This window comes from Lontra canadensis, unplaced genomic scaffold (genome assembly GCF_010015895.1).
Source record: "Lontra canadensis isolate GAN:19392208 unplaced genomic scaffold, GSC_riverotter_1.0 scaffold43, whole genome shotgun sequence".
Taxonomy (NCBI): domain Eukaryota; kingdom Metazoa; phylum Chordata; class Mammalia; order Carnivora; family Mustelidae; genus Lontra; species Lontra canadensis.
The window spans coordinates 4,923,132-4,951,091 of NW_022631037.1; the positions used below are offsets into that span (position 1 = coordinate 4,923,132).

The window sequence follows — 27,960 nt, forward strand, 5'->3', positions numbered from 1 at the left end:
GTCATTACTGTTTAGCTTGGAGGGCAGCCTGGCACTGGCCATCGGGAATCCGACGCTGACCTTGGCTGTCCTTACCTGTTGGGCAGATGTAAATTGGGGCCAATGTCCTGAACCCAGAGCAGAAATCACAGCCCACTTGTGGCAGCAAGCAGCAGGCCAGCAAGGTTCCTGTCCAAGGCCAAACCATCTTACCATTGTATTACTGCTCCAAACAGGAAGGTGTGTGTTTGTGTAGAAGTACAGAGGATATGAAAAGGGAAGCCAAGGGCATGGGGTGTGGAGACAGAGCAGGGACATCAACTCCTGTTGAAAAGGGGCCGTATTTTCTTTTCTAATAAAGATGGATTTTTATTTCAACAATATACAGTATTATGTACCTTAATATGTGTTTGATTAATCTCTGTATCATTTGGTCACTGAGGACAGTTTTATAGATCTTCTGTCACGGGTCTTAGAATGGAATGGGTATGAAAATATAAGAAAAGTGATTCACAAAGAGAAGGAGGAATAATAATAATCATGCTGCTAATAACAACAATAACAGGGATTTCCAAATATTAGATCCTTCCTGTATCTGTCAAGTACTTTACAAATACATTCTCTTTTTCAATTAATTTGTTTTTAGAATGAACTTTTCTATTTATGATTATTATTTTTAATTTTCTTTATTTAAGTTCTCAAAACACAGTGAGAGGTAAGTTATATTATAATTATCATTCTTTTCTTATAAATGAGGAGACAGTAATCTCGATAGTCAAGAAACCAGCCTGATTACAGCTTCACTATAACCCAGGTGCTAATCTCGGAGCCCGGATTCATCGATGACTCTGTGTTCCACAATCTTGGCCATGGTACCACGTGGCCTACACAGTAGATACTCCTTAACTTTTAGAATTTTTTTTTTTTAATTTATTTGACAGACAGAGATCACAAGGAGGCAGAGAGGTAGGCAGAGAGAGAGGAAGGGAAGCAGACTCCCTGCTGAGCAGAGAGCCCGACTCGGGGCTCGATCCCAGGACCCCGGGACCATGACACGAGCCGAAGGCAGAGGCTCTAACCCACTGAGCCACCCAGGCGCCCCGATACTCCTTTACTTTTGAGTGAAGCTTCTGTCAGGACCCTGTCGTGGACTTAGACCCAAGAGCACCCAGGTTTGGACACACTACCCGTCTCCTGAGAAGCCCCGTAGTGCTTAGCTGTTGTCAGAGTGAGGCTGTGTAACAAACCACTCCTAGACCCCGTGGCTTAAAGTAACAGTCACGTCATCCTAAGGACCTACAGGTTATGGGCGGCTGGGCTTCCTGCTGTGGTGGCTGGAGGCCAGGCAAGGTGAGTGGGCCTGGGTTGGGTGAGTGAATTGCTCGGTAGGCTGAGCTCCTTGCTCAGATCCCTTCCATCTGAGTTAATTCTGAGACTCAGCTTGGTTGTGGCGGTGGGGGGGCGGGGGGCAGCTGTTTGGGGGAAGCTCTTCTTGCAGCAATGGCAGAAATGCGAACGGACGTGCCTGGGGGCACACACACATGGCATGTACCCTTGTTTGTGCTGTGTCTGATACCATCCCATTGTCTGAAGCAAGGCCCTTGGTTGAGTCTGTGGTCAAAGGGCAGGACTGCAAAGTCCTACAGCAAAGACATGTATGTGGTGGTGGAGACGGGTCGATGCGGGTGCTCTCACCCACCACACTTGCCCACACCTCATACCTGTCTACACAGCGTGCCTATCAAGGAACCTGTGTATGGTTCACGGGCAGTTTATGCAGGGACTATAATAAAAATTACAAGAGAATTGTGTGTATACTGTAAAAATACAAGAGTTTATAGTCTAGTGGGAAAGGTAGTAAAAAAAAAATGAAAACAACTGCAAAAAGGAATATTAGAATTTATTTAATTGACTCTGGGCCTCAAGAATGTGGGCACATTATAATTCTCTTCGGACAGATTCAGCATCTTTCCATCATTTTGTTTTTGTTTTTAAAGATGTTTCCCTGTTCTCTGAAGTTTCTCTAGCTGACCGAATTAGAAATCACTGTCTTGGGGCACCAGGGTGCCTCAGTCATATGGGCATCTGACTCTCGGTTTCAGCTTGGGTCCTGATCTCATGGCTCATAGGATTCAACCCCTCATTGAGTTTCATGCTCAGTGGGAGTCCTCTTGGGTATTCTTTCCTTCTGCCCCCACCCCTGCTTATTTACAAATAAATAAATCTTAAAATAAAGACATCACTATCACATCCTTTAAAAAAAAAAGATTTTATTTATTTATTTGAGGGACAGAGCATGAGGGGGAGGGGATGAAGGAGTAGGAGAAGCAGAGTTCTGAGAACTTGGGTAGTAGCCTTCGTTCTGTGGATAACTGGTAATGCCGCTTTCCTAACCCTTAGCGTCTAAGGAAAACCTTGAGATTGATTAAGATCCTAAGAAAACAGTCTGAGGCACAGCAGTGCCATCTCTCCATCTCCAACGGATTCTCTGGTAGTCCTGGAAACTTTTAGAAGAGCCAACCTCGGTGGCCTTGAGTTTCTTTCCCCATGACCTTGGTTGTCCCTGGTTCTGTTCTCTAGGCTGCCACCTTGTGGAGCTTTTGGGATATGCATGTTCAATGGAGAGCCCTGTAGATTGATCTAATTGATCTGCCAGATGCTTTCCCTGAGAATCAGGGGTAGGGGGTAGGAAAGAATTCTCCTCACCCAAGTGACACTCATTACAAAGCGACCTTCCTCTTTCATTTTTCCTATAGTTACCCCTTAAGGACAATATTGGCAGAGGGACATTTGAATGGCCCAGCCATCACATCTGGAGAACCCTCTGCCCCTTCCCTTGAGACCTTGAGCCAGGATCCCAGGATGAGATACAGTTGCCTGACTGTCTCTAGTAGCGCCTCTCCAGTCCTCCAGAGGTTACTTTTTCCCTTTTCTTAATTACAAAGGTAGTACATGGTTCACTAGGCTTATAGTCCAGTGGAAGAGACAGATTTTAAAAAGTAAACAAAACCAATATTTACACATTCTGGTAAGTGCTATGAAATGGAGTGGAATGGTGGGATGGGGGTGTGGTCAGGGAGCTTTTATTAGGTTGGTAAAGGCAGGCTTGCCTGAACAAGAGAACTTTCAGATCAAAACCTGAAGGATGAGAAGGATCCAGCCATTAAAAGAGTGAAGAAGATCATATGCAAAAGTACTGAGGTGGGAAAGAGTTTATTAAGTTGAAAATAACTGTGTGTGTCTAGATTGCAGTGAGCTAGAGGGGAGTGGTCAGAGTGGGGCTGGAAAGGAGAGCAAGTGGAGATACCACAGGGTCCTGTGGTGCATGGTAAGGATTCTGATTTCATTCTGAGTCCAGTGAGAAGAAAGGATACTTTTTAAAAAAGATTTTATTTATTTATTTGAGAGAGACAGAGAGAACACGAGTAAGGGGAGGGGCAGAGAGAGAGGCAGAAGCAGACTCCCCACTGAGCAGGGAGTCCCATGATGATGACACAGGGCTCGATCCCAGGACCCCGGGATCACAACCTGAACCAAAGACAGACACTTAACTGATGGTGCCACCCAGGTGCCGCAAGAAAGAATTCTTAATCAGGGAAGTGATGAGGCCCATTTTCTATTTTAAGTAGGTCATCTTCTCTGCTGCATGCAGAATGGATCAAAGTGAACAGGAAGGGAAGTTGGGAGACCAGTTGGGAACCTGGTGCCGGAAGCTGGGTGAGGAGCAACAGTAACCTAGACCCAGGGGGTGGCCATAAAGATGGAAGGATCTAGACCCATGCTGTTGAATATGGTAGCCACCAGCCATATGCAGCTACTGAGCACTTGAAATGCATGAGTGTAAAAATACCTACCAGATTTTGAGGGCTTGGTACAAAACAACTCACAAAGTGTCTCATTAAGAATTTGCTTAGCTTCCTTACATATTGACATAATCATATTTTGGACATTTCATGATGCATAAAATAGAATATAAAAAATTTCACCTACTTCTTGCTTTAAAAAATGGGGCTGCTAGAAAAATTTAAATTATGTATGTGGCTTGTATCATAGCTCACATTTTTTTTTTTTGAACACTGCTGATATGGACAAAAGTTACTGAATTTAAAAAATATTTTTCGGGGCACCTGGGTGGCTCAGTGGGTTAAGCCGCTGCCTTTGGCTCAGGTCATGATCTCAGGGTCCTGGGATTGAGTCCCACATCGGGCTCTCTGCTCGGCAGGGAGCCTGCTTCTCTCTCTCTCTCTCTCTCTGCCTGCCTCTCTGTCTACTTGTGATCTCTGTCAAATCAATAAATAAAATCTTTAAAAAAAAATATTTTTCTAGCAAATTTACATTGGATACATTAGAAATTTCTACCTAGGTATAAATTTCCTCCTTCTGGCTCACTGAATGTATTTATTTGATGTAACAAAACAATACAGTTATTGTTCGATTCCAACCACAAAGAACAAAAGCAATGAAAAATTTGCCAATGCACATTAAAAAACCCCAGGATGTTTAACACGACAAATATCTAGTCCTAAAATAATGTTCCTAAAATTCCTCAGTTATTGAAAACTATATAAAAACAGAAGGGATGGTTAACAGTGACAGAGACATAAAACCAAAGATCTAACTCTGAGCAACTTCGCTGACAAGGCATGATTTTTCTGCCTTGTTTACAATCTGCTCGAACTGTCTTTATACCAACAGAGTGGACAGAGCATTTAGGTTCATATCAGTTACACAACATTAGCATTAATTCGGACAACTACAGAGAGGGCATTGTTTTCCTTTGAGCTGCCCAAGCGAGAACAGAAACAGCAGATCATTTCTCTGAATTGAGGATTTCGTCCCCATAAATGCCACATGACTTCCAGACATATTTTTAGAATATATTTAATCATTTTTTAGGTAATATTTACAGATGAGTTGAACTTAAAAGGATGTCAGCTTACCGAGATTCTATTGTCTTTACAAAAACAATCTGAAGTCTGCACTGGGGGCTGCTTACCCCTCTTATTGACAGCATGTTGCGGGAGGCCCTTTAGGGTGTAACGAACGGGAAGAGCAGTGGCCTTTAAAGACTGAAGAGATTGGCTCGACTTCCGCATCCGTGATGTGTGGACTTGATCATGGTCTTGTATCTCTGAACCTCACGTCCGTCCTTGTAAAATGGAGATGGTGCTCGCTGCCATTTAACCCTCATCTTTAATCACCCCCACAAGATAGGCAGGAAACCGAATTTCAGAAAGGGTAAGGATTTACGAAGTTTACGTTGCTAGAAAGAGGTGAAGCCAGGACATGAACCCTGGTCTTTTTGGCTCCACAGTCAGCTGAAACCCCCCCCCCCCCTTTACGATGCCCCTTGCCAATTTCCCTGCCTACCTTTGAAACTCTCAGGAAGGTCAAATCGAATGAACGGGCTTTGGAGAAATGCCACACCGTGGGCATATGGAAGAGCTGATTAACGAAAGAGATGCAAACAGTCGGAGCATACTCTGAAGCTACACACACAGAACACCTACCGTAGGGTGTAGCTATGTCTGTTTAAACGAAGGGAATATCAGTGTTGTTTTCTCAGATTCATGCTTTGAACGTCACATCGCAGAGGGGTAATTTCCTTGCTCAGGATGAAAACTGACAGGGATTCAGAGGAAAATAGTTCAGTGGTCATACTAAAAACTCGGAGTCAGATGCACTTAGCATCATACCGTAAGTGGAGTTAGTCACAGCATAAACAAGCTTGGGGCCAGACGTGGCTTCCTTCAAGTAGGCTGGCCCATCGGGGGCGGCATTCATTCTGCAAGGAGCCGAGACAGGAACTAAGGCAGCATGGAGAAGATACTTGGACTCGTCATCTCCCTTATCTTACTGACTTGCTTCGCAGGTGAGCATTCACTCTGAAAATGGCTTATTACTCTGCTGACACGATAAACTGGAATAAGTCTATTTCATAGTAAAATTTCTTTTCATGTCAAAGAATATGTAATGTATAATAATTCAATGCTTGCCCCGCCAAGAGCAGGCTCCCAGAATTGCTATCATTAGAGGTAAATTATTTTTTCAGTCTTTAAATGTATTTGAATATTAATTCCTAGAAATGCTGATAAATCTTTAACTATACCATCTTTTATTTTTTTTTTAATATTTTATTTATTTATTTATTTATTTGAGAGAGAGACCACGAGAGGCGGGGAGTGGGAGAGGCAGAAGCAGACTCCCCACTGAGCAGGGAGCCTGATGTGGGACTTGATCCCAGGACCCTGGGATCATGACCTGAGCCAAAGGCAGACACTTGACCTTCTGAGCCACCCAGGCGCCCCAACGATACCATTGTTTTGAGTTCGTATGAGATCATCAAGACCTGACAGACTTTTATCGGATGATATCATTTGGCATTTATGTATGATTATTAAAACAATATTAACTTTATTATCATAATATCCTCTTTGAGGGGTCAAGTGTGATTATCAAGTTTAACACAATCTTATTCTCATGAAGAATTGCCCAATAACAGCTTTTAGTCGATTTAGTGTTTTGGGGATTTAAAGAAAAAAAAAAAGCAAACCTAAGGGACAAGAAACACATTGACCATAGAACTGAGGAAAATATGTTTTAAAAAACTTATCCAGGGGCAGTTGGCTGGCTCAGTTGGTAGAGCATGCGACTCTGGTCTTGGAGTCATGAGTTCGAGCTCCACGTAGGGTGTAGAGATGACTTAAAAAAGAAAGAAAAGGGGGAAAAATCCGATGTTCATGAAACTCGCTCCTATTTTTAAGAAACGCCCCCCTTGCCGTGGGTAAGTCTGTTCCAGCCGTGCAGCTTCTGCTCTGGGCTTCCCAAGTTAGAAACAAATCAGAATTCTTCCCGGAGCCCTCTGGAACGCGGCATCCTTTGGGACAGGTCCCTGTGAAAGAACTTTTGTGTTTGACCGTAATTGAACTTGCAAATCCTTGGTGTCGGCCTGTGAGCCAGGGCACGCGCGGGTGTGCCGAGATCCCTCAGGCCCCTTCCTGACTTTTTCAGGATCCTCCCCGATTCTGACGGAAAAGCAGGCCAAGCAGCTCCTCAGGTCCCGACGCCAAGACAGGCCCAGCAAACCCGGTTTCCCCGATGAGCCCATGAGGGTGAGTGCTGGCCTCCCGCTGCCTGAAGGGAAGGTGCCGTCATGTCCATGCTCCCCTGCATTCTGAAACTGAGCCGGGTGCTGGTGTCAGCTCAGGGCCAGCTGCTCCATGGAGGTTCTGCAGGGTCTCGGGTGGAAGGGGCTCTCAGCCTGTCGCCCGCACCTCCGGAGGGGCCAGCCCCACTCGCCTACTCTACACACAGTGTTTACAATGCACACAGTGGGGCTGACAGCCAGAGTCCCAGGATCTCCCATGTCACCCCTGAATGGGATGCTAGGGGCTGTGTGTTGTAGTTAGTGCCAACCGCATCTTCCCCAGCTTCCCCTGGGCATCGAGCAAGCCAGACCCACATCCTTAGCCGGCGGTACTCTGTCTGGACAGGCAGACTCCTTGCCCTGCTGCCTGTAGGGTTTTGCCCTCACCTTGCACCTCTGATTTTGGTCTTTAGCCCCAGGCCTGCCCTCTGGGTTTGTGGTGGCCATCTGCCTCATCTTTCTGAACCAGGACACTGCCCCTGCCTTTACTTTGTGACTTGTGGGTGCTATCAGACCCTGCTGGCCCTGGCCTGGCTTGTCCCCTGCCTCCCGCGGCAGGAGTACTGACATTCCTGGTATTTTTACCAGGATTAGTTCATTTAAAAGTCTCTTATTCAGATGTAGTATTAAAGAGGAAAAAAAGATGCAGCGTTGCAGAGTGGGAAGAGTGCTGGCCCTTGGTCAGACTGTGTGGGCATGGCTCCCCATTTTCTATCCTCCTGAATTTGGGCACCTTTCCTTGTGTTCCTGTGCCTCCTGTACTCTTGTCTATAAAATGGGGTAACAATAAATATTACTTACATTCCTACATAATATTATTGTTCTAAATAATAATACAAATAACTGCTTTATGAGGATAAAATAAAGGAATACCTAGTAAGACACTTAGAATAATACCCAGCATTATTGTAACTGTTACATTATTGTTACTGTTACATTGTTGTAAACAATAATGACTCCTTTGAGTATTAAGTACCAGGGACCAGGCAAGGTGCAGAGACTGGGAGCAGAAGTTACTGGAATTCTGCTCAGAGTTGGTGACAGACACAGAGAAGGTAGTGAATGGCTGTTACACCGAGTGGCTTAGAAATGAATTAGGGACATCAGGCTGTCAGGAGTGGACATGGCCTTTCTTTCTTGAAGTCAGATGTGGCTTGGACCATCTAAGCGCAGGGTAGAAGGGGACTGGGAGGACAGCAGATGCGAGATCAGAAAGGGCTGGAGTACCTTGGACTTCCTCTTATGTTCAGTGGAAGATGATGGGAGTTTTTAAATGGGGGAGTGCACACTGGAGCTTTAGACAGATGGTCTGAGATGTGATTAGAAGAGAAGAGGTCCAGGATTGAAGTCTGGGGATGCCGATGCTCAGAGGTGAGCAAAAGAGGAGGAACTCGAAGGGGCTGAGAAGGAATGTGGGGAGATACTGGGGAGACCAAGAGAGTGTGGAGAGCAGGATGTCTGGCTTCAGGCTCCCTGGGGGCTCTAACTGGCTCCTTGTGCTTTCTGCTTGATGTCTGGAGGGGCCGTTCCAGAGGTTCTTCCTCAGGGGCCCTAGGAGGCTGGGAGAAGCGAAGAAGCTGCTCCCCTCCAGGTGCTCAGGAGAGAGGATCTCAGGTGACAGAGGCATTTTCTCTGTCACCATCTGCCCCTTGCTCCTCTGAGCTCTGGCATCACGGGGACTGAAGAAGGCATCTTAAGCATCGGGCAACAGGTGAGTCCAGAGTGTTGCAGCAGATGGGGCTGGATCATGGCAGATCAGCTCCCTGCCTCTGGTGACCCTCGTGTGTCAGCCTCCATGCCATTCTAGACTTGTGTCCCCAACCATGGCTTGGTGTGGTTCTTCCCTGCCCAGAACTTCTGAGAGCTCCTTCTCTGACCATTTCCCTCCTCCTGGCCTCTAGTCACCACTGCCCTTCACCGGCGACAACCTTCGGCTTTTTTTTACTGAATGTCTGGCTTTTTGGGTTTTGTTCTATTTTTTGTTTTGTTTTTATTAACATAATGTATTACTTGCCCCAGGGGTACAGGTCTGTGAATCATCAGGCTTACACATTTCACAGCACTCACCATAGCACATACCCTCCCCAATGTCCGTAACCCAGCCACCCTATTCCTTTCCCCCCACCTCCCAGCAACCCTCAGTTTGTTTCGTGAGATTGTCTCTCTCCCGATCCCAGAGGATGCGGAGAAAGGGGAACCCTCCTACACAGTGCAGCCACTGTGGAGAACAGTATGGAGTTTCCTCAAAAAGTTGAAAATAGAGCTACCCTATGACCCAGCAATTACACTACTGGGTATTTACCCTAAAGATACAAATGTAGTGATCCGAAGGGGCATGTGCACCCGAATGTTTATAGCAGTGATGTCCACAATAGGCAAACTATGGAAAGAACCTAGATGTCCATCAACAGATGAATGGATAAAGAAGATATGGTATGTGTGTATATATATATATATATATATATATATATATATACAATGGAATACGATGCAGCCATCAAAAGAAATGCAATCTTGCCATTTGCAATGACGTAGATGGAACTAGAGGGTATTATGCTGAACGAAATAAGTCGATCAGAGAAAGATAATTATCATATGACCTCTCTGATTAAGGAATTTGAGAGGTAGGGCAGGGGTTTGGGGGGCAGGGAAGGTTTTGTTCTGTTTTTGATCATCTCATTATAGGCCGATCACCAATGACTTCTTTTACCTGCCTTGAATCGACCTTATCTGGCTTCTGTGTGATCCTGTCTTGCCTCTCTGAACCATTTCCCATCCATCCTGCATCCATCCCAGCCCTGCATGTCCCTCACTGAGACACGGACCCCAGTGTCCAGAACCCTCTACCACTCAGCCAAATTTGGAAAAGTGCTCATGTGACCTACAGTTGACATGGGAAATAAAGATGCAATAAGCTATTTGGCGGCTAGCCTCCCTCAGTAGCTCTCATCCAGGGGTGATTTTCTCCCCCATCCCCATGGACACCTGACAGTGTCTGGAGACGTTTTGGTTGTCACAACCATGGGGGGTGGGAGGAGGGAGGGTTTGCTATTAGCATCTAATTGAGTAAGGCCAGGAATGCTGCTGGACGTTCTCCAATGCACAGGGCAGCTCCCATATCAAAGAATGATCTTGCCTAAAATGTCCACAGTGCTAAGGGTGAGGAACCCCGGCTGCAAGTGCTGAACAACCTCTTTCTCTTTTATTCTGCGTGTCTCTTACACTATTGTTTACTATTATATTGTACTCTATTTTGTTCATTATATTACCTGCACACAGAACAGCTGAATCAACAAGCATTACTGGTATCACGTTTTTCTAGAAATGTGTTTCTTTTTTCTTTCTTTCTTTCTTTTTTTTTTTTTTTTAAAGATTTCATTTATTTATTTGACAGAGACAGAGAGAGAAGGAATACAAGCAGGGGGAGTGGGAGAGGGAGAGGGAGAAGCAGGCTTCCTGCTGAGCAGGGAGCCCGATGCAGGGCTCGATCCCAGGACCCCGGGATCATGACCTGAGCCAAAGGCAGACACTTAACAACTGCCCCTCTAGGAATGTGTTTCTTAACCTTGGCTGTGTGCTGGAACCAGCTGGAGAAGTTAAAAATCTGAGGCCCGTGTCCCGCTCCCAAGGGGGGGTGGCCTGGGGTGTGGCTTGGGGCACTGGGTGGGTGTCACAGCTGCCCAGGTGGTATCACCATGCAGCCGAAGCTGAGAACCCCCAGGGCCAGGCCTTCTGGGACAGACCTGCCAGCTGTCATACCCGCTCCCGTAGTCCAGTCGGGACCACGAACACTAAGAGCATGAAACGTTTAGGAAACAGTTCAAGGTTGAACTGAGTGGTATGGAGAGTAAATGCCCCAGTTTGCATTCAGCTCAGACAGCGAGAATGAGAGGGTCACGTGGTGCATGCCCAGAGCGCTCCTTGCTGACCCAGATGTACACTTCATTATGCTTTCCATTGACTGGGCCTTACCAGGTGCCGGGTACTGGGACGGAAAATGAACCAGATTTTCTTCCTTTGTTCCAGGGGCCTGTGTCTGTTGTGTGGGTACACACAGAGTCAGAGTGTTCTCTGATGCGGTTGCGGGGCGAGGATCCCTAGCTCTAACTGGAAGGAGGGAGGAGGCTGGGAAGGCTTCCCAGAGGAGGTGTTCACCCAGCTGAGGCTTGAAGGATGAGGAGTTTTCAGGCTGTGCAAGGCATGGAGGCGAGGCAGAAAGAATAGTCCCTCTGGGGTGATTTCAGTCCGTATCCTGCCACTACGTAGTCATGGACTTTGGGCTTTGGGCTCAGGATGAGTCGATTTCCTTTCTCTGGAGCCCTCAAGTGCAGAGAATTTGCTGAGAATCTGGCTAAGAGGTCTGTTCCTGGTCTTGTATTTTAGGGTTCTGGATAGAGCTTCGGGAGACGACACAGGTTTCCCAGTAGCCAGGCTGCAGCTCGAGGAGAAGCCTTGGGCAGCAGGACACGGGACACTGTGCAGGACACAGGGGCAGCAGGACACGGCCCCAGGCGAGGAGCCTGCGGGGGGGTGGGGTTTGCTTAGAGGCCCCTGAAGGGTTTCTTTAAACAGAGGCTCCCTCCCCTCATGCCGGTCCTGTTGCCCCTGTGTCCTGCATCCTAGACTTATATTTTGACCTCTCCCCCCATGTCGGGTCGGGTCTCCTTGTTGGCTCTTCCTTCTTATGGATTCGCTGAGAGCAAAATAAATACCAATCACCTGTCATGGAAAAGGAGCCATGTACTCATTCTCGCTGAGCGGCTGACATCACGGTGATCCTGGTCCTACGTCACTGAGCACTGGACACAGTGACCCCACATTTGTTCATGAGGAGGCCACAGGGTGGGACCTCTGGCCGTAGGGGAGGTCTCAGGGTGGTGGGTGGAACAGCCATACAGCCTACAGCCTGGGGACAGGCTGGCTTATTCCCTTTGATTTGTGGGCAACCGTACTTCCTTGCTCTCAACCTTTTGCCCAGATCACCCGCTAGCCTCCTCGTTTCTCTGTGCAAACCATCTGCTAGGGAAAAGGGTAGAGTGGGTGCCCCGTCCTGGGTATTCAGTGCACGCATATCGTGTGCGTTGTGTATGTGAAGGTGTGTGTGTCTGTGAGGATGTGTATGAGTGTGTGTTGTATATGGGAGGGTGTGTGTATACATGAGGGTGGTGTGTATGTGAGGGTGTGTGTGTCTGCAAGGGTGTGTATGAGTGTGTGTTGTATATGTGAGGGTGTGTCCGTGTGTGAGTGTGTGTACGTGTGAGGGTGTGTATATGTGAGTGTGTTGTGTATGTGAAGCTGTGTGTGTGTGAGGGCAGGAGTACATGAGAGGGTGTGTGTGTGAGAGGGCATGTGTGTAGGGTTTGTATATGACTGTGTGTGTCTGTGTATGTGTGAGGGTATGTGTGTGTGTGTGTGAGGGCATGAGTATATATGAGGGTGTGTGTGAGAGAGAGAGAGTGTGTGTAAGGTTTGTGTATGACTGCGTGTGTCTGTGTCTGTGTGAGAATGTGTGCATGTATATTTTGGAAAAGACCTTGCAGAATAATTTTTCAGAAAGTCTGGATTCCAGTTCTCTCTCCTCCACTTTTGACTTTGAGTTGAGTCCCTGGAATATAAGAAAGGACAGGCGATGGCAATGGGAGGTCCTGGGGGGCCAGGCTGGAAGGCCACGGCTATCACAGCAGAGGTGACTTCCGTTCTGCACTCAGTAGGAGCCACCGGGGATTTTAAGTGGGGGAGTGACAAGACTGGAGCCAGGTGACAGGAGCCATGCAGAGAGGTCTGGGACACAACTCTTCAACACTGCCCTTTAACTATCTCTACATATGGGTGAGGGGAAGTGACATTTTTGGACAGGTTACTGCTATTCTTTGCCATGGGACCCAGCAGACTGACAGGTGGATGGGGACAAATGAACAGAGGGAGTGATTTCTGGGGAATGTGTGTGCCTTTGGGAGCTGAGCCTTGAAACTTGCGCTTACTCCGGAGCTAAAATCACGGAGAGATGCCTGATGGGGTTATTTTATCATGCTTGTCCCTTCTGAGGGGCTTGCAAAAGCAAGCAGATTCAGAGAGAAGAGAGGCCAGTGATCGGGGTGAGTGAATGGAGCTTTGGGGTGGTATTAAGAATTCCAAAGGCAAAAAAAAAAAAAGAATTCCAAAGGCAAACAAGTACGAAGATTTGCAGTAGCCCTCTCTACCTCAGTATTTACTAAGCAATGTTAAGGATCTCGACTCGTGGCTCAAGTATCGGCAGAGGTTGCCTTTCGCGGACATACGGACATATTGCGCTGTCATTACCCTCTGCAACCTCCAGACCTTGGGAGAACTCTGCTAACATGGCAACATTGTGTTAGTGGTTCTTTCTGGGGAATGGCAGGTGGTGGGAGATGTGCTGTGTGGTGGACAAAAGAGGATGGTATCATCTCTCCAATCTGGAAGCCACTGTCGTGGTGAGAAAGGCCACGAGACTGATTTGGGAGAAAAATGGCCCTCAAATCTTCAGGGATTTGGAGGGAATGGGTTCTAGACCTCACAGGAATTTGATGGGCTCTCCTGGAAGGCTGGAATTTGAAGGGGGGACAGGCCATCTGGGTTAGGTGTCAGCTGAATCACTTTGGGGGTCAACATTAGGACCCCAAGGACAGTTCACAAAGACATTGTGTTAGAAGAGCTTTGGTATCATGAAGCCTCAAAATCCTCAGGGAGGAAAAAACAAACTGACCTGGGGAGAAATTGATGCATGGAAAGAAAGGTCGGGTTTATATGTAGAGGGAAGAAAGTGGAAAAAATGTTCCGAGATTTCCCTGAGTATTTCCTCAGTCGTGATTGTGCATGTATGTTGATTTTCAAGGCTTGGGTCTAAACTCAAAATGTGATCCCAGCCCTGGCTGGTGGGCTTCTTGGAACCTCAGACTCCTCCTCGAACCTCCTGCAGACCAGTCTGCTCCTCTGCCAGGGCCCAGAGGCCCCGGGCACGCTTCGGTCTGAGAGACTAAGTGCCGTCCTGCAGAGCTCCCTGAGAGGGGGACTCTTAGCCTCTGTTCTCAGCATCCTACACCCCAGGGCCAGCCCACGTTTATTTTGTATGACATATCCCATCTTTCCCCCTTCCTTCTGGGCACTCTCCTCATCTGGATTCCAGTCTTCCGGGACACCTTGCCTGACTTCTCTTCCTGCTTGGCGGTTTCTGTTCCTCCATCCATTTTGCTTGATCCTTAGTCCTTTAAATGTCGGAGAGACCCAGGGCCTGCCTTCCCACCTCGTCCAGTCCCGTGACTACAGTGATGGCTGCACGCTGTCTCTCCCGGGAGCTCCGGACTCATTTATGTGACAGTCTGCTTGCTTGGCGACCTTTCCCAGACAGCTGAGACCCAACAGCCCTGAGTTGGCTCTGACACCAGCTCCTGCTCGTGCCTTCCACAACGGGGTAAATGGTGCCAACCCTTCCTAGTTTTGTGTGCCCCCAGTCTCGACTCTGACCACTCCTCGCCCTCCACCGCCACCACAGGGGTCCCTAGAGGAGATTGAGGAATTCTTTCTTGTCCGCTTCCATGCCTTCTCTCTGGATCCCTCCGTGTCCGTTCTCTACACCGCAGCGAGAGTCAGATGTTAAAAATGTGAACCGGATCTTGTCGCTCCCTGGCTCAAAAACCTTCCAGTGGTTCCCTGCCTTATGCCCAATAAAATCCGTAGTCCTACTGCGGCGAGCCAGACGCTGGAGGCCTGCCAGCGCCCTCTCTGCTCCCACCCCAGCCTCCCCTTCGCACATAGTCCTCTTCCTTGCGCCCTCACCATTCCAGCCTTGCCTATCCCTTCACGGCTGACATAAGGCTGTGTGGTAAGCGGGGTTGGGTTTGTTCTGCAACTTCCTTTTTTTTTTTTCCATTCAACCATATATCTTGTTCTGGCTCATTTTTACCTGAAACATAGTCTAAATGCATCATGCTGTGGCCAGAATGTTTGTGTCTCCACCCCCACCCCACCGTCCCATTCATATGTCGACCTCCTAACCCCCTGTCGGGGTCCAGCGAGCTCCCTAGCCCTCTCTGCCAAGTGGAGTGACAGCAAGAAGTCCGTGACCCAAAAAAGGGGCTTGGGGACTCTCACCTGGCCACACTGGGCCCCTATCCTTGGACTTGCACCACCAAACGGTGAGAAAAGAATTGCTGTTGTAGTAAGCGACCCAGTCTGTGGTGTTTTGTTAGAGCAGCCCAAATGGATGAAGGCGCATTTCAATTCAACTTACTTAGCCCTTCCTAGAACAATGGTCATTTTTTTGGTATTTCCAGTGTGTGATGAAGATCCTTGTACACACGTGTTTGTCCAAGTTCAATGATAACAAATGGGATTGCTGAGACAGAGGGTTTATGCCCTTTTAACTGAATTAAATCAGGCCACATTGCCTGATCAACTGTATCAACCCCCCTGACCTTGAGCACGTGTAAGAATCCTGGGGTCCCTACGCTCTTGCCAGGACTTTCAAAAATGGAAAGAAATGAAGTTTTAAGAGATAATGTCACCTACCGACACTTCTCTCTGTATGCATGTATGGAAACAGGTTGCCAAATGATAGTGACAGTATTCTCTCGGTGATAAGATTTGAGGCAAATTTTTTACTTTCATCTTTACGTCCTTTTTGCGATTCCTCAGTGTATTCATTTCCCGTGGCCGCAACTACAAAGTGCCCCAGATGGGGCAGCTTCTGACAGCAGACACTGATTCCTCCTCTCATTAGTTCTCCAGATTTAGGGACTAGAAGTTCAAAATAAAATCTTGGCAGGTTTGGTTCCTTCTGGGGGGCTCCGAGGGAGAATCTGTTCTGGTTTTCTCTCCCAGCTTCTGATAGTTGCTTTAGTCTTTGGTGTTTTTTGGCGGATCTCTGTGTCCATCATCCCATGACCTCATGTGCTCTGTGTCCCAACATCCAAATTGCACTCATTTCACGAGGACACCTGGATGTAGGGCCCACCTTCGTCCAGTGTGACCTTATCTTAGCGTGGTTACATCTGCAAAGACCCTAATTCCAAAGAAGGTCACATGGGCAGGTTCCGGATGAACGTAAATTTTGGGGGAAATCCATTCAATACACTCATATGTACACTCATATGTATACATCTCCTAAACACAACACAGGAGAGTGATAAAAGGCGGCTGCAGGTGGCTGGGTCTGAAGCCCAGACTTGCAGGGGTCTGCATGGACACCTTGGAGCCATTCATTGGTGTTAGAAACCAATGAAGAGAAGCAGGTGTCTGCAATAATGCTGTTTGAATTTGAAGCTCTCTGATCGCACCTGCCTTCTCCTCTTGTCCACCTGGTTAACTCTTACTCATAGAGATTCACTGTAAGTGACGCCTTTTTCAGGAAGCCTCCCTGATGCTCCAAGGCTCCCCACTATGAATTAGAGCATTGCTCAGGCATAACACAAGATAGCTACTTCTTCCTTCCTTCCTCCCTTCCTCCCTTCCTTCCTTCCTTCTTTTGATTTTTATTTATTTGTTTGACAGAGAGAGAGAGAGAGAGAGAGCGAGCGAGCACAAGCAGGGGAAAGTGCAGAGGGGGAAGCAGAAACAGGCTCCCCGCCGAGCAGGGAGCCTGATGCAGGCAGGACTCGATCCCAGGACCTCAGGATCACAACCTGAGCTGAAGGCAGATGCTTAATTGACCGATCCACCAAGGTGCCCCAAGATAGAGATTTCTGACTTTTTTTTTCTTTAAATGTGTCTCTCCTACTAGGCTGTTCTAAACTGCTAGAGCAGATGGACTTTTTGTTGGACTTCTGGGTCCCCAGCACCAAGCACAGTATTTGACATTTACTAGATGCTCATAATACTTATTTCCATCCCCCCACTGTTTTTGCTACTCTGCAGGGAAGAAATTTTGTAGGACATTATTCTACCCTATAACTGGGAGGTTATTTCAAAGAAATCTTTTATATGGCCTCACTTAAATTCATTAAATTTTTCCTAATCATCCCAGAATTTAGGGAAGAAATTATCTGCCAATAACTGGGATGGGCCATGGAAATTCTTTAGAAAAATGACATTGGAGCTAAAATTATGTCTTTTGTGAGTGTGTTCGTAAGTACTCATGTGCCCTGGGAATATGCTTTCTGCTCTACTCTGGCCTGTTTTCCTTTAAGGAATGTTCTTGTTGGGCAAGTATAAATCATATTAGCTTTATTGTATGTAGTTTTTCTAAAATATACTTTCATGTTTAGTCCCTTGACAAATATATGTAGTAACTTTACTACCCTTTCGTTCCCCATGATCTCAAAGGCCAGTTTGGAGTGACTGTGATATAAATTGCACACATCACTGATCTGCCTTTTTTTAGGGCTAAGCCCTCTGGGGTCCCCATGTAGCTAAATTCCCATCCACCTTTCTGCCTTGAGGATTACCTTGTTTGCACTAATGAGCAAAATGATTCATCCTCATGTTGGTGGACTTCTAATTTCACGCACATGTCAGAGGAAGGATTTGCCTCCTTGGAAAAAGTTGCTGCCTTGATAGATTAACTGTCTGCTCTATAATTCTCAGCTTAGATAGGGTCGAGCAAGTGTTTCACTTCATTATCATACGACTGCCATCCTAAAGGATCACTTCCAACTTCCTCTCTAATTACTGAGAGATTATTTACTTAATTCCTTACATACAGCTGGGATAGGACATGGAATGCAGATATTGGTTTTTGTTTTGCTTTAATTTTTTTTTCCCCTTAAAAGAAAGGAATCTCAAAAAAAATTAAAACTTATTTTCCATCTATCCCTTCTTTCTCGATCCAGGAACATTTGAGTTTATCGTTAATGCTGGGTCATTTCTAACGCAGCCAATGCAATTGTTGAATTTGTGGTTTTCAGCAGATTTGCAGTTGGGCTTTTCATCTTTGACTAATGATTGCTTCTAAGCCTTTGTGGCATATCCATTTTCCTAACATTTTAAATAAATAGGGAAATGTCATGGAAACCAGTGCTCGTTTCTTTTTCTCTCTATGCGTGTGTCTGCTCTAGTTGTTTTTCTTCAACGCTCATTTCTGCTGCTGTTCAGGAGTGTGAAATACATATTATTCTTCAATGCTTTTAATGTACATTTGGCGTGGGTCATTACAATGAGAAAATGACACAGATGTCGAGGAAACTTCCAAGGGGGATTTAGAAGGATTACAGAAAAAGAACGGTCATGGCATCTATTTATTCACTCGTTTGTATATTTCTCCAGTGATTTTTATTGAGGTGCTACTCTGTGCCGGCGCTAAGCCCTATACTAGGCATACCTTGGTCACTGCCATTGAAAAACCAGTTTGGAGGTTTGTCTGAGTGGGACAGGGATTAAATGAGTGAGGATGCAAATGAGCATATAATTATAAGAGGCATGCAAATGCAGGGTGCCTGGGTGACTGTGTGTTAAATGTCTCCCTTCGGCTCAGGTCATGATCTCAGGGTCTGGGGATTGAGCCCCTCGGTGAGCTCCCTGCTCAGCGGGAGCCTGCGTTTCCCTCTCCCTCTGCCCCTCCTTGCGCTCTTTCTCTCACATGCATGCTCTCTCTTTCTCTCAAATGAATACATAAATTTTTTTTTTTTTAAGAGGCATGCAAATCCTGTATACCAGTGGCGACATTTGTTAATATCCCCACTGATCTCATCAGAAAAGTCTGTCAGGCTCATGGGAATAAATACAAGTTTTCCAAAATTCTAATTTCCCTTTTAAAGCTTGAAGTTTATTGTTCAGTAACTAGTACAATCTATTGTTTTCCTTGAAGTGACAGGCTCATTTCATTTGTTTTTGAAAAGATGCCTGTCACACATAGCTAGTACAGTCCCTGACACCAACAATCACTCAAGGACTCTTTTTAGAGAAAAGCACTGGACCTGGTCACGCAGCAGAGGTGCTGCCTGAAGGCTTCCCATGGGGTCACTTTCTTCTGTTTCATGGGGGTGTTCTTCAGCGAAAAGGGCATTTTTTGAATATTCCCTATTTACTTATGCATTTTCACTATGAGTGCGTGATGGTGAGACATACAAGGGCAGGGGCCCTTGGGTGGCTCAGTCGGTTAAGTGTCTGCCCTTTGGCTCAGGTTCTGATCCCAAGGTCCTGGGATTGAGCCCCGAATCAGGCTCCCTGCTTAGTGGGGAGCTGCTTCTCCCTTTCCTTCTGCCGCTCCCCCTGCTTGTGCTCTCTCGCTCTCTGTCAAATAGATAAATAAAATCTTAAAAAAAAAAAAAGATACAAGGACAGTGATAGTGGTTGTCACTGCCTTGACTCTGGTTAAGATTTGACCTTGTGGAGCCCCTAGGGAAGCACAGACACCACTTTGAGGATGCTGCTTTTGTCTCTCATTCCACAAGCATTTACTATCAGTTTCCTATGGACCGGTTCCTGGGAGGGAGGCTCCATCTACCACCTTAACATCTATCAGATCTTTCTTATCTAGTAATAACCCCAGGGAATCAAGCAGAGCTTAAGGGAGAGACTTCTCGAAAAGGCGAGCCAGGATTCAGGTCAACTAGCGAGATAAAGGATCCCAGGCTAATAGCCCCTGGGCGTGAAGGGGAAAGGCAGGCTCCCAGAACAGGAGAGGACAGCCCCCTAGGAGCTGTGGTCCTCAGGAGTGGATGCCACCAGCAGACCCTCTGGGTCTCCTCCGGTGGCCTCCCTCTCCCCTGCTGGTGCGCCTATGGCACACCCATCTGGAACCCCCAGGTCAGGGGAGTGTGGGCTGCACTTCTAAGCCAGCTTCTCATCGCACAGGGCCACGTGAAGGAGGACAGGAACAGATTTAGATGAGTGGAAGGAGACTCCAGGTGTGGCACGGAACTTGTATCATTTCATTTAATCCTGATAACCCCGTGGAATAAGTACCCGCGCCATCCCCGTCTTGCAGATGGACATAAGGAAACCGGAGATGGGAAACTCTATGCGCAGGGTCTGGATTTGAACAGACCCCGACCCGGGCTCATACCCGGACCTCTAAGCCTTTCTACCACGTACCGTCTGGCACACAGGTGGGCAAGAAGATGGCCACGTGGGCTTCCTTCCGTGAGCTGCTTGCCCGGACCAGTAGAATAAGAAAGGCTATGTGCTGGAAAGACTTGGTTCTTTTTTTACAAGACCCCACACTGCTTTCTTGTCCCCCCAGTTCTTCTTTATCTGCCCAAAGACTCCCCAGACGGGCCAGGACAGGGTAGGATTCAGCCCAAAAATCACAAATGGGTCCTGAGAGCTGGTGGGGAGTCTTCGTCCCACAGCGGGGTCCTGCAGGAGCCTCTCACCTTCGCTTCCTCCGCGGTTGCCCCAGAGACTCCCCTGCCTGGGACAAGGAGTGCTTTTGACAAGTCAGATGAAAACAACAATGATAAACAAAACAGATTTAAACTGCATGGGTCCTGAGGGAAAGGAAAAAAAAAATCAGGAAAACTGGACACTTTGGAATTCATTCCTTTGCACCATCACTAAAAAAGCTTTTTTTTTTTTTTTTCTCATGCTATGTTTAATACAGGGTGCAGACTTCCTAGAGGGTTTCATAGAAACTTAAACCCTTAAAGTCCTCAACTGGATTCCTCTCTTAAAGCTTTATCAATGCCATAGGAGGGAGTTCGGGATTTAGGATTTTTATGATATTTAAACACACCAAAACCATTTACTCCTGTATCGATATTACTGACTACAATTGCTCTCTCCCAAAGCAAGATGCCACGTCTCTGATTATTGCCCTGCTGTGTTGGGTTACCCGAATGCATTTATACAAGATCTGTTTTCTACTTTGTGATGGTTCACATCCCATAATTACCACACCCAGATTGCATTCAGGGCAGTGTCCACGGCATAGCTTCAAGTTAAAAATCATTCCTATCTTCAGGTACTCTCTTTTGGGGAGAAAATGCCTGCTGGGTCCTGTGATGTTATCCAGAGCCGCAGGCCAGCCCTGAGGGCAGAGTGAGTTGTTACCCTCTCCCCCTTCCAGGGGGGCAGGGCCGGTGAAGGCCCGAGGGCAGCTGTGACCCCTTTGGGTAGCATTTTGGACAGGTCACTGTCAGGGGGGAGCGGAGATGTTGAGGGCAGGTGTGGTGTTGGGGTGGACAGATGGGGGCGCTACAGGAAGGGGGAGGGGTGAAGAGGCTGTCACCGCCTGGGTAGGAAGCCCGGAGGACCCGCCCTACAGCTGTGGCATGGATGGAGGGGTGTGCATCCGGGACTCTCAGGAGTTGACTCACAGTCCCGCTGCTCGGTGTCAGGTTGAGGCTGAGGGTGAGGGAGGTGAAGACAGTCTGTGTGCTGGCTTGCTTCCCCCAGTAGACGGTTTTGGAGGCGGGAGGCACCCCACAGCGAGCTGCTTTCCATTGTGAACACGTCCCTTGGTAAGGCGGGCCCCGTTTCATGGGAAGGGCATCCTACAGAATGTGGCTTTTTGTGACCGGCTTCTTGCCCATAGGGGAATGTTTTCTTCAAGGTTCATCCATGTTGCAGCACGTGTCTATGCTTTCTTCCTTTTTACGGCCGAAGGAGTAATAGGACGTCGTATGCATCTACCACATTGGATCTATCCATGCATCAGCTGGTGATGTTCAGGTTGTTTCTACTTTTGGGCTGCGGAGAGTGATGCTGCCCCGAACGTCGGTGCCCATGGTCTGTGTGGGCTCATGTCTGCATTCTCTGGGGCGTGCACCTGGGAGCAAAACTGCCAGGCCACACCCGGCCCTCTATGCTTGACATGTCGAGGAACTGCTAGGTTGTATTTGGTCCCTATCTCCCTAGTAACATTTTGTTGGCTTTAAAGTCTCTTTTATTTGGTAATAATAGAGCAACTTCAGCTTTCTTCCTTTTTTTTTTTTTTTTAAGATTTTATTTATTTATTTGGCAGAGAGAGAGAGAGAGAGCACGAGCAAGGGGAGCGGCAGGCGGAGGGAGAGGGAGAAGCCGACTCCCTGCTCAGCTGAGCAGGAGCCCCACCCAGACCCACTGAACCAGAAACTCTTGGGGGTGGGGGGACCGGGCCCAGCCTTCTGTGTTTTGAAAAACCCTCCAGGTGATTCTGAGGCCTGATCACAGTTGAGGACCCCCGCTTGGGGTATAATGAAGAGCGGGATTTCTGGATTTCAGGCAAACGATCGTTTTTCCAAAGTGGTGGTTGCACGTTCATGCCGGGAACTGTGTGTGTGAGTTCCCGTAGATACACACCCTTAAGCACTTTGGGTTGTCCGATTTCTTTCGTGTCTGACTGCTTTTCCCTGCAGGGAGGCGTGGGCGTGGCGGGTTCCCCTCCGGTCCTGCCTGCCAGCCTCCCTCCCCTGTCTCAGGAGCATGGCCCTGTCGCTCTGCATTGGCTCAGCTGTCACTGTCTCCGCTGTGTGGGTTTGTCTGGACAGGAATACATGCACCATCTGCTTCGCCTGGAGCATCGTGCCGAGGAGCACTTCCTGGAGCACTGGCTGAACCCTCACTGCAAGCCCCACTGCAACAGGAACGTGGTCCACCCCGTGTGAGGGGCTCCAGCCCATCCTCCGGTATGTCCCTTCGCCCACGGGCCTTCCGGGTTAGGGGTGGCCGTGGACAGCACGTGCATGGGCTCAGAGGCTTTGGAGGCGATGGCTTAGGGGAGCCGGCTAACCAGCTGGCTGAGGGCTAGGGAGGGAGTGGCAGGAGTGAGGCAGGGGAGAGAGGTGGCAGCCAGGTCGAGGGGGTTGCTGGGGACAGACAGGGAGCCTGACCCCTTCTGACTCACTGAGAGATCCCACAGAGGGGAGGGTTGGGAGCCTGTTTGCTGTCCAGAAGAGGTCACTCTGGAATACAAAGCTGGAGAAGTTGGCTTGTGGAGACTTGGGTTTTGACAGGTGGGGTTAGCAGCTGCGGCCTTGACCAGTGACATCCATCATAACCATTGCCAGTGTCACCAGGACCAGCAGCTTCTTTCCTGCCTTCCCCTAGCCTTCCGACCCAGGGGTCTGCCCGGCCCACCCATTCCTTCCCCCTCTTGCTCTGGCTTTGCTCTTTCAGGCCACCAGAGCTGGCCTGTCAGCGTTCCCAGGGTGCCTGCGCACCCTGCCTGCTCCCACGCCAGGCGGCTTGCCTCTTCCCGCGCTGGCTCCTCCTTCCCAGATACTCTTAGATAAAGGAACAAATCCCTTCAGAGGGTAAGCCTAGTGGACGCTGGGCCTCCTCTGTCATTTTTATGGATGAAGCAGGACAGGATACAATTGGGTCGTTTATCATCCGTGATTAAGAGACCTCTTACATCTGCGTTGCCGTTGATTCTGTGCTACTGTGAGTCAGCAGAGGAGCACTCCCTCTAGGATGACGCTCTTGAGAACTTCCAGAGGGCTCGCTCTCCCACGAAGTCTCCTGTTTGATCCTCTTAACAGCCCAGTGCCATTTGAGGGCATGTGTTTAACCCCTTTTGATGGAGGAGCTAAGTGAGTGTGATTTAGTACTAACTCATGCCAGGCACTGGCTGGGATGTCAGTCTTCTGCCAACACTGAATCCCACACTCCTCCTGTAGACGGCACTGCCTGGTCCTCTGTGTGTGGGGAGGGGTGGAACAGAATTTCCGTCTTTCAGGGGTGTGGGTTGGGCTGACATCTCTCCGTAAAGGGAGGACTTGGTGCTATTGTATGGGCCCTGGCCAGAGGGGTGGTTTCTGGGTTGAGCGAGCCCCACCTACAGTGGCACCCTCCATGGGCAGACCAGCAGACAGAGGCCTCTGCCTCTGGGTGGGATGGGCCCTGCGGGTGAGCCACGGGTGGGGACCACTGGCTTCTGCAAAACACAGATTCCCACTGAGGCCTCAGGGCAGGCAGCTCGCACTTACGCAGAAATGGGGAAGCCTCGGCAGAGGGGGTGCACCAACTTGGAATGTGGATTCAGAGAGCATTCAGATCGTGAAAAACCGTCATGGGGGGAAAAAGCCCATTTCTCTCTGTTGCCTCATCGACAAAATGAGGGTAGTAAAGGCTCTTCCCTCATAGGGTTGTTCCGAGCATGAAAAAAGTCAGTGTCTGGAACACAGAGCTGCCTGGTACATCCCGGGAGGTGCTAGGAGCAGACGGCTTAGCTTAGCGGCTTCTTCCCTCCCCTCCTCCCCTCCCCTTTTTATCAACTTGATCATCCCATGATCATTCTTTCCTTGTTCTTTTCCAGCAAGCCGTCTGAGAAGCCACGACCCGGCTACCATCAAAATGGAAGGAGGTGCCCTCTTGCACGTGTGTTTCAACTATGAGGACGGATGTGTTCAGACCTCGGGAGCTGCAGGCGTGGCAAAGGCTGCCTTGGGGATTAACGGCAAATATATATATAATAGATGCTGTTTCGTTTTACTAACCTGCGTCACTCATTAAAGCCAATAGTTTAAAGTATAACCCCTCTCCCCTCATGGCCTTCCTACAGGTTTGATGGGGACAGGGCAGGAGGAGAAGCTCAGCCCGGAAGAATGCAAGGGCACCTCGGGCTCAGACGACTGGCAGGCTGCCTGCCCTCAGGGCTCTGGGGAGTCTTGCAGGCCTGCCCTGGGGGCTGCGGAGGCATCTGGTCATCTATTCCCCTCCCCACCTTGTCTGCTGTAATAAATGGTGGTGTTCAATCTGCTTTCTGTGACGTCTCCTTTCTTTCCCCTCCAAGAAAATCTGAGATTTCCCTCCCTGTTTCCTTTGTGAATCCAGCATCAGAAAGCTGTAGATGGAGGAAATGAAAACTCCTAGCAGTTTTTCACAAGGGCCATCTTTATTGGCAAAGAGATGACTTGCCTGAGGCCTGCCCTGGACATAGAGCCATCACTGACTACCAGACGCACAGCCTGGTTTTCTAGCCAAGGATAAAACTTTTCGGTGGAAAGTGGGTTGTAGCTTCTCTATCCCTCATGTGCCCACAACTCTCAGAATCAGAGGTTGCAGGGTCAGAGACCAACAACAGCAGGAATTGGGAGGGCAAGGGAAAGTGGGCTGAAGGGTCCTAGGGAGAATCGGGCATCCTCAAAAAGAGGTACCCTGGGCTACAGAGTGGGGGGAGCCCCGTCCCCTGTCCCAAGGGAGCCTGGGCGGGCTTGTCTAGGGAGCCGTCACAGAGTGTCTCAGGGCCAAACCCTGAGCTAGGATTTTTCTGCACTAGGATTTTCGTTGAATCATCACACCTACTCCATGCACTAAGTAGATGTGGTTATTATTCCCATTTTATAGGTGAGAACACTGAGGTTTACAGAATGTTGATAGTGTATTTGTTCTCGGTCTTGGCTGTAAGAAATTACCAGAAACTTCGTGGCTTAAAACAATGGGAATTCATCACCTTACATTCCGAGGACAGAAGTCCAACCCGAGTCTCACCCCTCAGGGCTGCGTTGCTCTCGGGAGGCTCTACGGATGAATGTGTTTCCTCACCTTTTCCGGCTTCTTGAGGCTCCTGCATGTCTCATCCCCTCCTCCACTGTCAAAGCCAGCAGTGACAAGTTGCACCTTTCTCACACTATGTCATTCCGTCTCTCCTGCCTCTCTCTTCCACTGTTAAGGACCCTCGTGATGACATTGGGCCCTCCCAGAGAAATCAGGGCAACCTCACTCGCTTCAGGCCAGTTGTTAAGTGCCTTTAATTACATCTGTGACCTCACCTCCCCATTGTCATGTAAGGTAATTTACAGGGTCCCGGGATTAGGACGGGGCTATCTTGCAGGGGTGGCAGAGCCATTAGTCTGCCTCCCACAGGCAGTGTGTTGAAGTTCACACAACTGGTAGATTGGGCAGCAGGGATTTGAAGGTAGGAAGCTCCTCACTGCCCTGGGCTGCCCACATGCTCTGTCTCTTTGTCCTAACCCTGAAATCCTTCTGCCTTGGATTCAGTGGTTTTCTCAACTGAGCTCCTTACACCACTGCACCCCTCACCTGGTAGGAGGGCATCCGTTGAGTGCCAGACCCATTTCATGGACTCTGACCTTGAACTCACGGACCCTGACATTGAACACGTGGACTCTGACGTTGACTTGCCCAGGGCATGTGGAACGGTGGCAGACAGTATGCTCCTGCTCAGTGCCCCATGCTGCCGGCCTCTTGGGGGCTAAGAAGTAGGAGCTCAGTATGTGTGTGTGGCCCAGAATGCAGGGGGCTGAGACTAATAGGTCAGAAGGGAGAAAAGGACTAGGGCAGAAGTGAAAATACAGTGGACCCACAGGGAACCAGGTTCTTATGTCTGAGCAGAGGAGGGCCCTGGTTGAGCTTCTAGGAACATTTCTCAGGGGCAAAAGCTCCCCTTATGAACAGAGGAGATGCTTCATCTGTCATATAGAGCCTGGCTTCCAACCTCCTCCCCTTGACACATAGATATGCTTTTCCGGAACACACTCCCCTGACACAGACACAGGGGCTAGAGCACTGTAGTTGACCGTGAGCTTGAGGCAGCCTCACCTTCCCCCTGCTCACGACAGTGTTTTGGAGGGCACGTGAATGATAGCAACACCTTGACAGGACGATCTTGACAGCAGCAGACTTCAGTGCTTCAGACTACAGGCTTGGAGCCAGACTGCCTGCATTCCACTCTTGGCTCCACCACTGACAAGCTGTGTGTCCTCAGGCAAGTGGACTGACCTCTCTGGATCTCAGCTCCCTTCTCTATAAACTGGGAATAATAAGAGTACTTCTCTCCAAGTGTTATTGTGATAATTCTTTTAAAGAGGAAACGCTTCATAAAAGTAGCTATTACTGCTTAAAAAGATTCAAAGATTATTGGCATTACTTCATTAACCAAGATAAAGTGTCTCTCACTCTCTCTCCCTTTATTTATTTATTTTTAACTTTTTATTTAGGGAAAAGATAGTGTTTTGAGGGTCCCAGAGTAGAGAAGGGCTGCCTCTCCACTTAGAAAGAGTTGCTCTGTTCACATTATTGAATCTTCTTTTCTGTAAGCATGGTCTATCTCTCCATTTGTTCAGGCTATTTTTAAATGTTCGTTATTAAAATTTTATGATTTTCTTTGCAAAGACTGTGTGTATCTTTTGTCAGTATTGTCTCTAGATATTATGCAGGACTTTCAAAATTATAACCAAAATTTTCTTACAATTACATTTTCTAGTTGGTTATTCTGGTGCATATAGGAATAAAATTGATATTTATATATTGATTATATCTAGCCACCTCTCTGATATCTCTAACCAATTCTTACAGTTTTTTTTTTCAATTCTTACAGTTTTGAGACAATTACTGTATATGACCTTGGCTTCTCTTCCAAGTTGAGAACAAATTGAGAAGTAGACATAGGAGCATGTTAGAATAAGAACGATCACCTTTATTACCAGTATGGTTCTTTGGAAAATATGGATTAGATCTGTAGCTACAATAGGCTCTTTAATACTCCGTTCCATGATTAATATACTCAGTCACAGACAGGGCTGGAAAACGGCAGGCATCTCCTATGGGCGCTGCCCTTGTAAAAATCCCGGAATGGAGGAGCAGAGAATAAGTACTTTCTAGGGGCGGATTTTTTCCCCAGGACAGCGGAGAGAAAGATACTGAGCTATGCAGGTCTAGCTCCTTCTGCAGACTCAACAAGTTACTCTCTTGAGGGTGAATGGGAGAGCAAAGAGAGGCCAGCAGTGTTACTCTAATGCAGTTACAAACACGAAGAAACATGAAGTAAATGCCCTTCCCATATTATAGATTTCATTGTATTCTCTTTATAAAAAAATAATTGTCCATGACAATACTATTTCTTGTACAATCCTTACACCTTTCATTAGTTTTTCCTGTCTTATTGCTGTAGCTAGGACATCTAGAATAGTGTTGAACAGATGTCATTATAGTGTGTCTTTTTTTTTTTTCCTCATTCCTGTCTTTAAAGGGAATCTATATGATTGCTGTACTCTTTT

The 27,960-nt window shown here is 47.9% G+C and overlaps 1 protein-coding gene across 1 annotated transcript; it reads left to right on the forward strand.

Annotated features, from left to right (window-relative positions):
* The first annotated feature begins 5,796 nt into the window (after positions 1-5,796).
* On the forward strand, positions 5,797-24,299 carry CUNH17orf67 (chromosome unknown C17orf67 homolog). Its single transcript, XM_032871804.1, has 4 exons — positions 5,797-5,851; positions 6,970-7,091; positions 22,489-22,626; positions 24,258-24,299. The coding sequence occupies exons 1-3, from the start codon at positions 5,797-5,799 to the stop codon at positions 22,603-22,605; spliced, it is 294 nt and encodes a 97-aa protein (XP_032727695.1). The 3' UTR covers positions 22,606-22,626; positions 24,258-24,299.
* Positions 24,300-27,960: the final 3,661 nt, after the last annotated feature.

Excerpts from the sequence above, each read along its gene's own strand:
- CUNH17orf67 (XM_032871804.1), top strand. The coding sequence starts at position 5,797 with ATGGAGAAGATACTTGGACTCGTCATCTCCCTTATCTTACTGACTTGC. Across the intron at positions 5,852-6,969 it reads CTTACTGACTTGCTTCGCAG|GCCCCTTCCTGACTTTTTCA; the intron begins GTGAGCATTCAC and ends GAGATCCCTCAG. Across the intron at positions 7,092-22,488 it reads TCCCCGATGAGCCCATGAGG|GAATACATGCACCATCTGCT; the intron begins GTGAGTGCTGGC and ends TTGTCTGGACAG.